This window comes from Gasterosteus aculeatus, chromosome 21 (assembly GCF_964276395.1).
Source record: "Gasterosteus aculeatus chromosome 21, fGasAcu3.hap1.1, whole genome shotgun sequence".
In the NCBI taxonomy this organism is placed as follows: domain Eukaryota; kingdom Metazoa; phylum Chordata; class Actinopteri; order Perciformes; family Gasterosteidae; genus Gasterosteus; species Gasterosteus aculeatus.
In genome coordinates, this window is record NC_135708.1 from 20,079,660 (window position 1) to 20,093,606 (window position 13,947).

General features: G+C 52.8%; 1 protein-coding gene across 2 annotated transcripts in view; it reads left to right on the forward strand.

Annotated features, from left to right (window-relative positions):
• LOC120811910 (cadherin-20) overlaps positions 1 to 9,839 on the forward strand; it is a 38,357-nt gene extending 28,518 nt beyond the window's left edge. For both annotated transcript variants that reach the window (XM_040167651.2, XM_078096204.1), the window contains exons 3-12: positions 872 to 1,166; positions 1,254 to 1,373; positions 2,045 to 2,212; positions 2,955 to 3,142; positions 3,533 to 3,786; positions 6,266 to 6,402; positions 7,312 to 7,433; positions 7,518 to 7,635; positions 7,886 to 8,137; positions 8,401 to 9,839. In XM_040167651.2, the coding sequence (XP_040023585.2) occupies positions 872 to 1,166; positions 1,254 to 1,373; positions 2,045 to 2,212; positions 2,955 to 3,142; positions 3,533 to 3,786; positions 6,266 to 6,402; positions 7,312 to 7,433; positions 7,518 to 7,635; positions 7,886 to 8,137; positions 8,401 to 8,939 (2,193 nt within the window). In that variant the 3' untranslated portion in view covers positions 8,940 to 9,839. The remainder of the gene's footprint in view (positions 1 to 871; positions 1,167 to 1,253; positions 1,374 to 2,044; positions 2,213 to 2,954; positions 3,143 to 3,532; positions 3,787 to 6,265; positions 6,403 to 7,311; positions 7,434 to 7,517; positions 7,636 to 7,885; positions 8,138 to 8,400) is intronic.
• Positions 9,840 to 13,947: the final 4,108 nt, after the last annotated feature.

Here is a 13,947-nt window from a genome sequence, read left to right on the forward strand (position 1 = left end):
TGCGAGGCCCTTTAAGTGCAGAGCGAGGAGTGATTGCACATCAACAGGCCACAAAGGCCTCTGATTGCACCGCGGGGTGAGATGGTGAGATGGTTCCTCACAGCTACACACACACACACACACACACACGCACACACACGCACGCGCACGCAGGTCGAGGGTTAACGTACGCACGGGGTTTAATTAGCACGAACGGGAGCGCGTCGTTTGTTTTTGTACTTTTGCGTAATCGAGCACACAAACAGCCGAAAGGGACTTTGTGGCTTGTTGAACGAACAGAAAGGTCTCGAGTGGAACGTTCTCCGCACTCGTGTTCTCGACTGCGGCCGAGTGAAGCAACGCGATTGCGACGCCGCCTCTCGTGGCTCGGCTTTAAAATGTGTTTCGCTTCAAAAGGAGACCAAAAAGCTGGAGGTTCAGGAGGCCGATGAGGTCACCGTGACGTCACCCAGTGGTTACTTGAGCGCGGTTTCGAGGCTGTCGCCATCTTGTCCTTTGGAGCCCAAAAAGACATTCAAATTACAATAATATCAAACATAGAAGCCAATTTCTCGGCTGGGATTGCTTTGCGTCACTAACACACTTTCAGTGGGAATCGACTTGGACACACAGGAACTTTCCGCTGGTTCTCGTCTCTATTGTCTTTGGATCACTGGGCGGCTGCTTTGTTCTAAAATTAGGGGATGTGACCCAATTAAATGTCCTCAAAATCCCACCGCTGTTCTGATACTTGTGGACTGCACCATAAGCGTTATATTCCCGCGGTTTCAACCGGATCACTCGGCATTATTTATCAGTTTACTCTCTAAAATAGCAGAAAGTGGAGGTTGTCCTTGAGAACCAGCATCCACAAACACGTTGCTCCCAACAGCTCCACTCCGACATGGACAGAGGCGACGGCTCCATCAAGTACATCCTGTCGGGCGAGGGCGCCGGCACCACCTTCACCATCGACGACGGCACGGGGGACATCCACGCCATCCAGAGGCTGGACCGCGAGGTGAAGGCCCAGTACCTCCTGCGGGCGCAGGCCCGCAACCGCCTGACGGACCAGCCGCTGGAGCCCGAGTCGCAGTTCGTGGTGAAGATCCAGGACATCAACGACAACGAGCCCAAGTTCCCGGACGGGCCCTACCACGCGTCCGTGCCCGAGATGTCCCACATAGGTGACTCTCCTCAGCTGCTTCATTCACTCATTTCAACTTCAGTTTTTTAGCTTTGATTTTCACTTTAACCCTCCCTCCCTCACCCAGGAACGTCCGTTATCCAGCTGACCGCCACAGACGCCGACGACCCCACGTACGGCAGCAGCGCCCGCGTGGTCTACAGCATCCTGGAGGGGCAGCCGTACTTCTCCGTGGACGCCAAGACCGGTAGGACCACTCGAACCCGTAGCCGCTGTTGCTAGGAGACGTTAGCTCAACAGCACGAGGCGGCAAGGCCCTCGTGGTGAAGTGACTCAAGGTCTAATCCCCCCCCCCCCCCCGAAATGAGCAATTAGTCATTTAGCACGTTTCAGTTCTACAAACCGAGTTATTCACACATACCACATGATCGCGTCACCAGAGGTCCCCACAAGCGTGGAGGCCGTCCAGAAGCACATTAGGTGTAAAGATGCTCTGGGTGTAAAGATGCTCCTACCCACACAGGAGCTTCTCTCCTCGCCGATCCGTCCGCGTATCGGTGCTTTTGGGTGGAATTACAAAATGCAGCTCAACGGCAAACTCCCAACGCGCCCAGAAGCATCCGTTCTTCAGCTCACTGCACGTTCTAAAGGTTCAGATTCACTCATTTTCTGTAGAATCGCAACACATGACGTTACGGTTGATGTATTTAACTACAGGATTTTAAATCGGATGGTACGAGAAGGTTCGCAGCCAGAGTGATTTGGTTTGATCGGAGTCGCTCACGCGGCCTCTCGTCCGGTCCGGGGCGCCATCGCTCGGACACATGACCCTAATCTGTGTCACCAGCTCCCCGCCGCTGACCTTTACTTCACCTCGTGTGTTCTTGCCCCCCCCCCCCCGCTCCCCTCTCTCCTCAGGCGTGGTCCGCGTGTCCCTGGCAGACATGGACAGGGAGACCAGAGAGAACTACACCGTGGTCATCCAGGCCAAGGACATGGGCGGTCAGCTGGGGGGGCTCGCCGGCACCACCAGCGTCAACATCAGGCTGGGCGACGTCAACGACAACCCGCCCACGTTTGACCAGAGTAAGACCCCCCCCCCCCCCCCCCCAAAAAAAGTGTGAAAATCAGCTGAGCATGTGGCTAACAGCGCTAACGACCCTTTCTTCAGACCCGCGGAGGCTTCTTTTTGAATGGATGTGGATGGAAACCTTTAAAAGGTGTGATGAAATATCAGTTTAGTCTGAAACGCTCCCTTCAGTGTCGGTGAAAAATACCCGTTTGATCCTCGCACACTTTTTTTTGCCGTTTGGTTTATTGTTTTGCAGATAAAGCCTCGTTGTAAAGTAACCGCTCCATTTTTCATCAATAGAGACATTTGCGCTGCCGTGAACCGTGTATATTCTATTACACCACCCATTATCGCCCCACGGACCTCAATCCAGCGCCCAGCCCCTCTGCACCGCCTCGCTCTCCGTCCACCAGCAGTCCCATTAACCCCCCTGGCCTTCTCCCCGTCTCCCCCGCCTCCCCCCACGCTGTCTCTTTGATTATCCCCATTCCCCGCTGCTCTCATTACCGTCCTCGCGAGGTCAGGAGGGCGGTCTGGTTGTGCGCCGCCATCTCTTCCTGGCCCGACGGGTGGCTTAGCTCCGAGACAAAGAAAACACCAGCCCCCCCTCACCAATTAGTGCCATCACTTCCACGAAACTCCAGGTTTATTCTTCCCCGCCGAGCACAACTCGGCGGGCGCTTCCCCCTCGGTGGGCCGCTGCTCCCCCTGCAGGACGGACGAGGGAGCCTCACGCCGTGCGTTTGCGTCCCTCAGGGCTGTACCAGATGAGCATCCCGGAGGCGGCCCCCGTGGGCTCGGTGGTGGGACGCATCTGGGCCAAGGACCGGGACGTCGGGGTCAACGCCGAGATGGAGTACAGCATCATCGACGGGGACGGCAGGGACACGTTCGACATCAGCACCGACCCGACCAACCTCTTCGGAATCATCACAGTGAAAAGGGTACGGAGGCCGAGCGATGAAGATAAGAATGAATGTCTTGCCGCGTCAGAAATCTCACGTGAGGGATCGTTTAATTCAAGTATTAATTCATTCGGCTCGTTATTGAATGTTTAAGTAATATTTCTCAGGAGAAGAAGAAACAGCCTCGGTTTTCAAAGGCAAAAAGGTTCTTTGATCATTCTGGTGTCTCTTCTTTGATAAGGCAATAAAATATAAATAGTGTTTCTTTTAAGCAGAACACGCTTGATCTACTGCCGTTGTGGCAGCTACCTCCTCTCTGCTGATCTGCAGCTCGACATTATGGGGGTTTTCTAAAATATTAAAAGCAGGAGTTTCATCCAAATGACGCCTGTACCCCCCCGACCCCCCGACCCCCGACCCCCCCCACAGCCGCTCAACTTTGAGAGCAAGCCCAGTTACACTCTGAAGGTGGAGGGCGCCAACACCCACCTGGACCCGGCCTTCCGGCACCGCGTGCCCTTCAAGGACATGACCATCGTGCACGTGAGCGTGGAGGACGTGGACGAGCCCCCGCTCTTCGACGCGCCGGCGTACTACGTGGAGCTGGCCGAGGACGCCGAGATCGGCACCGTGGTGAGGACGGTGACGGCGAGGGACCCAGACGCCGCCAACAACACCGTCAGGTGAGGAAGACAAAGACCCCCCCCCCGGTCGGTACATCATTAGGAGCATTTATCCCAATGCATGCTGGGAGAGGCTTCGAACCCATCGATTGTCATCAGAACTTGATTTGTTCATTCAGAGTAGTTTGAGGCTGCAATGCAGCCTGATCACCAGCAGGGGGCAGCATCACAACATGACTCCTCACTGCAGACAGAGAGAGTGTGTGTGTGTGTGTGTGTGTGTGTGTGTGTTTCCTGGACAGCTGATAAACATGACGTTGATAACAGATTCAAGAGACCCAAGAGGCTTTCACTTCACACGATTATCGGAGTGTATGTTTTGTGCCATAACAGATGCTGCGTGGGGTGAGTGTGTGTGTGTGTGTGTGTGGGGGGGAGGGGGGAGGGGGGGGGCATCTTACTGCCCGGACTGCCCCTCTTATAAACTAATTACACCTAAAGCCATTAATCTTGAGAATCGACCACTGCAGCATCAAACGAGCGGCGTGTGTCGGGCTGGAGGCGGAGGACGGGATGTGGACGACACGGCGGCTGCTCCTGTGTGTGTGTGTGTGTGTGTGTGTGTGTGTGTGTGTGTGCGTCTTAGAGGAGGAGTTTTCAGTGCTGCATTTAAAACCCTTTCATAAACGAGGGCCGAGCTGCTTTGCTGGGTTGTGCCGAGCAGCGGCGCTAGAACCACGTCTTCCTTTTAAAGCATGAACACGGTCATCAGAAGTTACACGTTAAGAAGTGTTGCTCAGCCCCGCCGCTCTGATAACAACTCAGATCCCCGAAATCCCTCCGATTCCTGAAGAGCCGCTGACAGCTGGATCCCAACAGCTGGCAGGAGATCAGGAAGGAGGGATTTCGCTCAATAACAAAAACAACAACAACAAACAACAACAATGTAAACACATGATTAAGCACTTCAAGTAACAGTTTTACTTTTGCATAATTGTTGCATAAAAGTTAAAGTCAAATTGATTATGCAAAATTCGTTTTGATACAAGACTTTAAGTCTATACAGACGACACTAAATTAATAACTGGACACACACACACACACACACACACACACACACACACACACACACAGCTGTACTCACTTTTAAGATCTTCATTATAAGGCCTGAACACCCGAAGACGTCCTCAATCTGTTCCAGGTTCAGTTCATCTGGTCCCAGTGTAACCAGTCCACTCTGCTTCTCTGGTCCCAGTATAACCAGTCCACTCAGCCTCTGTGGTCCCAGTATAACCAGTCCACTCAGCCTCTCTGGTCCCAGTATAACCAGTCCACTCAGCCTCTCTGGTCCCAGTATAATCAGTCCTCTCAGCCTCTCTGGTCCCAGTATAATCAGTCCTCTCAGCCTCTCTGGTCCCAGTATAACCAGTCCACTCAGCCTCTCTGGTCCCAGTGTAACCAGTCCACTCAGCCTCTCTTGCCCCAGTGTAACCAGTCCTCTCAGCCTCTCTGGTCCCAGTGTAACCAGTCCTCTCAGCCTCTCTGGTCCCAGTGTAACCAGTCCACTCAGCCACTCTTGCCCCAGTGTAACCAGTCCTCTCCGCCTCTCTGGTCCCAGTATAACCAGTCCACTCTGCTTCTCTGGTCCCAGTATAACCAGTCTTCTCTGCTTCTCTGGTCCCAGTGTAACCAGTCTTCTCTGCTTCTCTGGTCCCAGTGTAACCAGTCCACTCAGCCTCTCTTGCCCCAGTGTAACCAGTCCACTCAGCCTCTCTGGTCCCAGTGTAACCAGTCCTCTCAGCCTCTCTGGTCCCAGTGTAACCAGTCCACTCAGCCTCTCTGGTCCCAGTGTAATCAGTCCACTGTGCTTCTGTGGTCCCAGTGTAACCAGTCCACTCAGCTTCTCTGGTCCCAGTATAATCAGTCCACTGTGCTTCTCTGGTCCCAGTATAACCAGTCCACTCAGCTTCTCTGGTCCCAGTATAACCAGTCCACTGTGCTTCTCTGGTCCCAGTGTAAACCAGTCCACTTATCCCCTCTGGTCCCAGTATAACCAGTCCACTCAGTCCCACTGCCGCCACGTTGGGGGTTAATGTAAAAACACGTATGAAGACGTCACACACGCAACTGAAGAGCCAGCCGACCTTCAGCACGTTAGCGATTAGCCTGTTAGCGTTTAGCATGTTAGCTACACCTAGCATGCGCCCACAGACAGCACGAGGCACATGGCAGCTCTGGGGAGACGAGGAGAGCAAAGGGAAGGAAGCCGCAGGGCTGATGAGGGCAAGTGGGAACAGGTGCTGCAGACGTCAGGTGGGACGTCACGTGACCAAAGGTCCGAGGACACCTGGTGGACGGTTGGGGGTCGAGGGCGAGAGGAGAAACCTTTGGTTTTTGGCCCCCCTTGATTTAGGCTTTGTGTGTGTGTGTGTGTGTGTGTGTGTGTGTGCGTGTGCGTAATCCCCCTTTCAAATAAGGATACAAAACAAACACAAATGTGCACAAAGGCTTCACGCTGTGACGTTTGTGACGTTGGCAGGTACTCCATCGAGAAGTCCAGCGACCCAGACAAGTTCTTCTACCTGGAGATCACTTCCGGCTCGCTGATGACGGTGCGCTCGCTGGACCGAGAGGAAGTCGGCTGGCACAACATCACCATCCTCGCCATGGAGATGAGTGAGTCACACACACACACACACACACACACACGTGTCCACCAGCGCGGGTTTACGTAACCTGCACCCAGCTGGTGGTACCAAAGGTCACCTTCAGCCCCCCCGCCGCCGCCGCCGCCGCTTTGTTTGTCTCTTTGTCCCTTTTGTTTGGCAGACGAGCGCTAATTGAATTAATGAGTGATTAAATGACTTCGGGAGACGGAGAAGACAGAAGCTATTGTCTCTGTTCCATTACAACAAAGAAAGACTTCAAACCCTTAATCTCATAATGACACAAAGAGTTGTGAAAAAAATATCTGGTAATCATGAAATATATATTGTGTAAAGCTAAATTGCGATAGGAAATTATATTGAGATTCAAGTAGTAATTCTACAAAGAAAATAGCTGTATTAAGTAATACGTGTATTTTAATGAGGAGAAAGGCCTTTCATCATGACGCAAACTCATAATATGGTTAAGTAGTATTAATGCATAATTGAAATAAGATTGAATGAAACCATTTAAAACATTTAAATCTTTCATCTGGCTCACTTTCCTGCTGGGAGCTCGTTTGCAACAAAAGCGACTCGGGTCGGTATTCACGTTTTAATTAAGCTGCTTCTTACGGTACTTTTGACTCAAATAGATTTTACATCGCTGATCCTGCTTCACTCCGACCCTCACGCACACACACACACACGCACACACACACACACACACACACACACACACACAATACAAAACGCACACTCGTCACGCCGCCGATCGACCGTGATGGAGCCTCAGGACTGCATCGCCTCTTGGTAATGGAGAATAATAGAATATTCGTAGGAGGGTGAAGGTCAAAAGAGCCCCGAACCGAGATCTGACCAATGTGTGTGTCCTGTGTGTGCGTGTGTGTGTCCTGTTTGTGCGTGCGTGTGTCCTCAGACAACCCCACGCAGATCTCCAGCGCGTCGGTGGCCGTGAGGGTCCTCGACGTGAACGACAACCCTCCCTCCCTGACGCACTACCTGGAGGCCTACGTGTGCGAGAGCGCCAAAGCGGGACAGGTGCGACAGGCGCCACACGGACGCCACGACGCTAATATTTACACGTGATGCTACTGGTAACCTCAATGAGTGCCTCTCCCCCAGCTGATCCAGACCGTGACGGCCGTGGATCCGGACCAGCCGCTGGGTGGACAACACTTCAGCTACCGCCTGGCTCCAGAGGCCGCCAACAACCCCAACTTCACCCTGAGGGACAACCAAGGTAGACCGGCGGGCTCGAGTCACGGGTTTGGCGGCTTTAGAGCGGCCTGTATCAGAAAAGCAAAACAAAAAAAGAACTGGTATTGTTGACTTGGATCTGACCTTTTGACCTTTTGGGCTGGACTCGGAGCCTCGACGTGTAAAATAAACCCAGTCGTGTTAATCTTGAACCTGGGACCTGGTTGACCCGGTGCCCAGTCTTGACTCAGCGCCTGTGAATAACCGACAAACTCGCCTCGCCCCCCCCACAGACAACACGGCGTGGATCCTGACGCGGCGGGGGGGCTGGTCCCAGCAGGATCAGACCGTCTTCTACCTGCCCGTCGTCATCTCCGACGGCGAGCAGCCGGTGCAGACGAGCACCAGCACGCTGACCGTGCGCGTGTGCAGCTGCGACCGCGAGGGCAACGTCATGTCGTGCGACGCCGAGGCGCACAGCCTGCCCGCCAGCCTCAGCCGGGGGGCGCTCATCGCCATCCTGGCCTGCATCTTCGTGCTGCTCGGTGAGTCGCGCTGACCGGGAACGTTTTCTTCCAGTTGATTAGAAAAGCAAAGAAATCTGGTCCGTGTGCCTTTTAGAGAACTTCTATCAACGCGTTTCAACCAGGACACTAAATGATTTACATTAAACATTCGGCTTCTTTCATTCAGGGAACCTGCTAGAAGTTGATTCAGGTGAAGATGCTACAAAGTGTCACTTTTAGATACATGCGAATGTGCATAAATGTGTGTTTTGTGTGTTGATCTGATCCCCCGCCCCCCCCAGTGATGATCCTGCTCATGCTCTCCCTGCGGACCCACCGCAAGAAGCCCTACCTGTGCGACGAAGAGGAGAACGTGCACGAGAACATCGTGCGCTACGACGACGAGGGCGGCGGCGAGGAGGACACCGAGGCCTTCGACATCGGCGCCATGTGGAACCCGCGCGAGGCCCACCACCCCCAGCCGCCCCCCCACCCGGGCAAGACCAGGCAGGACATGCTGCCCGAGATCGAGAGCCTGTCGCGCTACGTCCCGCAGGCGTGCGTGGCGGGCGGCGGCCTCGGCGAGGGCAGCAACGTGCGCGGCTACGTGCTGGCGAAGCTCCTGGACGCCGACTCCGACGCGTGCGCACCCCCCTACGACTCCCTGCAGACCTACGCCTACGAGGGGGAGGGCTCGGTGGCCGAGTCGCTCAGCTCGCTGCAGTCGGGGGCGTCCAACACGGACCACGAGTACGACTACCTCAGCGACTGGGGGCCTCGCTTCAAAAAACTGGCGGAGATGTACGGCGCGCTGGAGACCAACGGCGCCCCCGCGTGGTAGAGCGCCGCCGCCCGATCGCGCGTTTGTTTCTTGAATCTGATGAGTCTGATGAATCGCTCCAAACAAAAGAGGAAAAAATGAAAAACACGAGTGCTGCAACGACAGGGGGTGGGACTTCCTGCCGAAGCCTTCAAGGCCTGAGAGGCCTCCAGCAGTAGTGTCAGCCCCTCCCCCAAAGACCGGAGGCGTGGCCTCAAAGCACATGTCAGCCCCCCCTGGTGGGCGGGGCCTCTTTGCTTCAGAGGGACCTCCAGCTGTGAGCGTGGAGATCTGAGGCTCGTGGTCAGTTTCATCCGCGGCAGGTCCTCATTTATTCCTCATGTGCTGTATTTATATATATTTTTTGCTTATAACTTATTTGGCGGCTTCCAACCAACTCTGTGCTTCAGCTGCGTGAGGAGATCTTTGGAGGAGCACGTCTGTGTTGTAACATACATGATGGAAGAGTTCTCTGTTTGTCGTATTGTTATTGTTTTTGTATCGTAACTGTTTTTCTCCACAAAAAAACAAGAAGCGTTTCAATCACGGGGGGGGGGGCCGGGGGGGCCTTTTGGGCACTCGAGGCACATCTGGACGCGCGGCAGGACCGAGCCGCCTTTTCACCTCGGATCCAGCGCCGCGCCGCCCCGATCCGTCCAGCCTCCGGTCCCGTGATTCTTCAGAAACGCTGATAATCTGCATCAAGTGCCAAATGTTTGAAAAACAACAACAATAAGAAAAGACCTTTTTGGATGAAGAGAAGAGACACAAACGGGCTTTTACACACTGGGACGTACGCGAAGGTAGATTTTGATAATTTGGGTGACGTTTACTTGAAATCTATGTGGTGAGTCCTGCTGCACAGTGGTGTGTGAATGTAGATATGTTTTTGTACTCTTGGTAATAAAATGGAAAAAATAACGTCGCCTTTCTCCCGTGATTGAATTACATGGAGGACAGCGATGCTCTGTGAACATCTGGGTGGCAATTTGCAGAGTGCGTGGTGGCAATGAACTGCGTCTTTGGGCGGCGCGGAGCAGCTCGCCCCCCAGGTCCTCCAAAAGATGAAGCAGCTTTTTAAAAATGCAATCGCGCGGCGAAGTCGCCCTCTAAGTGTTACTGCAGTTGAATCACTTTTCATTACAGTTTTCCCCCCTCAAATTAGCGTGACTTATTTTGTTTTGCAGTGATACTGCTTAGCATTGATTAAAAGCCCCCCCCCCCCCCGCACAGAATACACACATACCTGAGCCTCCGGAGCAGGAAAAAAAAATCTCCTCATTTAATTGCTTCCACTGTAACATTCATGGATTTGCCGAATGGGAATTCAAAAGATGTGAAGCTACTTAATTGCTTTTTGTCAATCAAAGTGATGCCGGTGAAGGACGCGGGGTAGGACACAGGAAAGGACAGAAGAGAGGACGAATGCCAGGGATCATCTTTCCTGCAGGAGGTTCTACCTCAAGCTTCACACAAGCAAGGAGGCTCTGGTCCTCCAGCTGGGTGGCATTCAGCGGGGAAATGAGTCGGTAATATAACAAGCGTTCCATTCTGCTTCTGGGGTTCAGCTCTCATCTGTCCCTCTTTATTTTCACATTTACGAATCCTCGCGTTTGACGGACAGAAGTCTGGAGAAACAGCGCCTGTTACGTTCAAACACAAACAGACAAAGCAGTAAAATCGCATTGGGATGTTATGGAAGAAAAATCCCTCAAACAAACTGTTTTCTGCTATTTTCTCCTCACAGTTTGTGCTGAAAGTTGTGATTATTTCCGGTGTACTCTTGTCTCACCTCCACCTGCTTACTTCAGTCTTTAATTGAATTATCTTATATTTCCGCGGCTTTAGCTTAATAAAACGCTCGCTGTGACCTCGTCCCTGCAGCCTCTTCCTCTGCCTCTTTGCACACTTTGCCCCGCGAACTGAATCCTCGGCTCCTCCAGCTGCCCCTTCCACCCCCCCCCCCGCTGCCCCTTCGCCGCCATGCTGCCAGCCTCTCCCGGGGACGGGGAAAAAGGCCCCCGAGGGGGGGCAATTTGTCTTAAGCTCCGCTGCTCTCTTCAAACAGACGAACGGAGCCCAAACGGCGGCGGATAATAAGAAGCCTTCCAGCTCTAATCCTGCCGAGGCGGAAGCGGAGCGGACCCAGTGAATCATCCCCGCACGCCAAGTGGAGGGAAAACACACTCTGCTCTGCCGGAGATTGAGTGGCGGGAGGACAGAAGGCAGAACTCCAGGAATTGGAGACTCCATTGGAGTCAGAGAGCGAAACATATGCACAGAGACCCGAACCACCGCCGGGCTTCCTCCCTCTGATCCTTCTCTCATCCTTCGCTTACTTCACTTCCCATCTCCTTAAGCTGCAGCAGAACATCGGCTTATGGTCGCCCGGGGGTCCGAGCTGCGGAGACCCGATGGGCGTCACATCATGTCAGCTTTTGGGAAAGGTTCCTCTTCGTGGTGCACGAGGAGCGACGAGGGCGAGAGGCCGAGGACGAGCTCGTCGTGCGTCACAGATAAAAACGCCGCTGGTCTGAAAACGTGAAATGACAGAAATGTTTGTCGCTGTCGCTGATGTGCAACGAGCCGTCGACGAGGTTAAAAACCAAACCCATCTGAACCCAAAGTTAAAACATCAAACCTTCATCTGCACAAACTCCTCCGGTCAAATTTCATCTCCGGTTGGTGTGATGAAGAGCAGCTCTGTCAAAGGCCGCAGAAAACTGACCCTGGATCTGTGCCGTAAGGGACAGATTACTAAATAATCTGGTCATCAAATTGTGTTCAGTCGACAAATATGGAAAGAAAGATTAGGTAAGAAAAAGTCACACAACGTGTCCCGCTGTTCTCCCGACAGTCAGGCGCTTTGCTGAAGGTCACGCGGAGCTGAAAGACGTGAGAGGCGTCTCTCGGCGGCGTAGTCACAGCGTGAGGAAGCGACTTTCCCACGATGAGGCACGTTTGTTTTGAGTGGAGTTCGACCTTCTTTAATCCCCCCCGGTGCGTTCATTAAGGCCTGCAGGCATCAACAGATCGATACCAGAAAAACTCACAAATATCACCCTGACTGAATCATCCACATTAATTAAAATCTTTTCCTCTCACTTTATTCTCTCAAGGCTCATTTACAGATGTGTTATTCCTCCATTCAGAGATGTGAACCTGTGTACTACGTGGTGGTAAAGTGGGAAAACTAAATACCAGATCGCCCTTGTTTTGGATCAAATCTTGAAAAGCTCACGCTAGTTTCACAGCATTTTTTAAATAACATATATACAAAATCCCTGAAGCAAAAACAACATCCATGCTCATTTATTTATGGATTATATTAAAACAACGCCTCATACGTAAACACATTGTATGCCGTATACAACAAACGGGCCGCAAAATCCAAACGGGTTCAGTACTTTATGATAAAGAACACCAGGCGACTCGCCGTCAACCAATCAGAATGCTGGATCTTATCTCGCTTCACACACGCTTTCCCCACGACCGATGTATTGCACGATAGAAAGAGAAGGAAAGCAGCCCACGCTGAACAAGCACAGGTAATCTGTGTGCGTGTGTGTGTGTGCGTGTGTGTGTGTGTGTGTGTGTGTGTGTGTGTGTGTGCGTGTGCATAATTTGCTTGTCTGCCTTTATGACTGTGAGCATAAAAAAAAATGCACCGCTTGCAGAAATTGGCTGGCGGCCCGAGTGATGATGGCACAATAAGAAGGTTTTCTCCAGTCAATACGCCAGCGGAGGGCGATCATTTGCACCGGGCACATGCATCACCATCTGAATCAATGGCTGCAGTGAATAAATTAAAACCCCCCCGACGGGCCGGAGTGTCGGAAGCTGCGGCGAGAGACGCGGGGAGGAGCTAATGCTCGGTTATATTCCCCTTTGAACAATCAAAAGAGCGCGTGGGCGGACGCCAGCGGAACCGAATCCACGAGCACGTTCCTCGCCTAGGAACATGCAAAGGCTCATTTCTACCACCTGCGGCGAAAGGTCGCCTCCCCGCGGGGGGGGTCGCCCCTCGGGCCGGCTGCAGGCCCGCTGGCGCCGGAAATGATCCGCGGCACAAATCTAATTAAGGATCGAACAAGTGTTTTTCTGGTGGAAAAAATGTTGAAACGCCCTCGAGGGGGGAGGGGGGGGGGAAGGTTCGGCGCTGTCACGCGAGCTCACGCTGGATTCAGAGGAGAGGAGGAACAGATCGGATGTGGGACCTTCATTAGGCCGATGAGGAGAGGGGAGAAAAATGAAGGGAAGGGAAGAGGGAGGGGGGGAGTCCTGATTCGGGCTGCAATAAAGCGAACAAAAGGCCGGACGGTCTGTACCTTTTGCCCCCCCGTGGTTTTAAAAGCACAACGTCAACAAACTCAGAGGTACGTCAAGAAATATAAAGCGTTCTCAAATGAAGCCCTGAAAGGCTCCGGCCTGCACGAAGAAAAGACCAGCTGGTGAAATCCACGAGCGTGGGATGGATTAGTAATCTCGCCCTTCCTGTCGGACGCTGTCGAAATGCTAATGAGGCACTTTGTATCCTAAAGGAAGCCAGCGGCCATCAGTCACCGCGCACGTATGGAAGCCCCCCCCCCACAACACAACAATTAACCTCATTACCGGCCTCAGACGGACACTCACACAGAAGGGATTTCTCCTTCTCTTCTCCGGCCAGGCGAGGTTCATTTCGCCTTCGGCCGTCATGTTCCAATTTGTTAGATCCTCTGGAGGTCTTGGACGCTCACACGAGGATAGTTTTCTCGTGAAGAAGCACGAGGGTGAGTGATGTATTCCTGAGTCTTAATACGAACCATAAGAAGACGGCGCGCTTTTTACGTTTTTTTGTCCCATCAGAAAATACATATTGTTGTCAGATCAATAGAGTCGATATAAAAAAAGATTTCACTTGTGATACTTTCCATCATTGAACTTTAGTGACTTAAACATTTGCCAGAATCTGTCTCTCTTCATCCTCCTGCACGTTGAAATGAGGTCACAGGGCAGAATCCTCCATCTCCATCATGAACGATGTCCT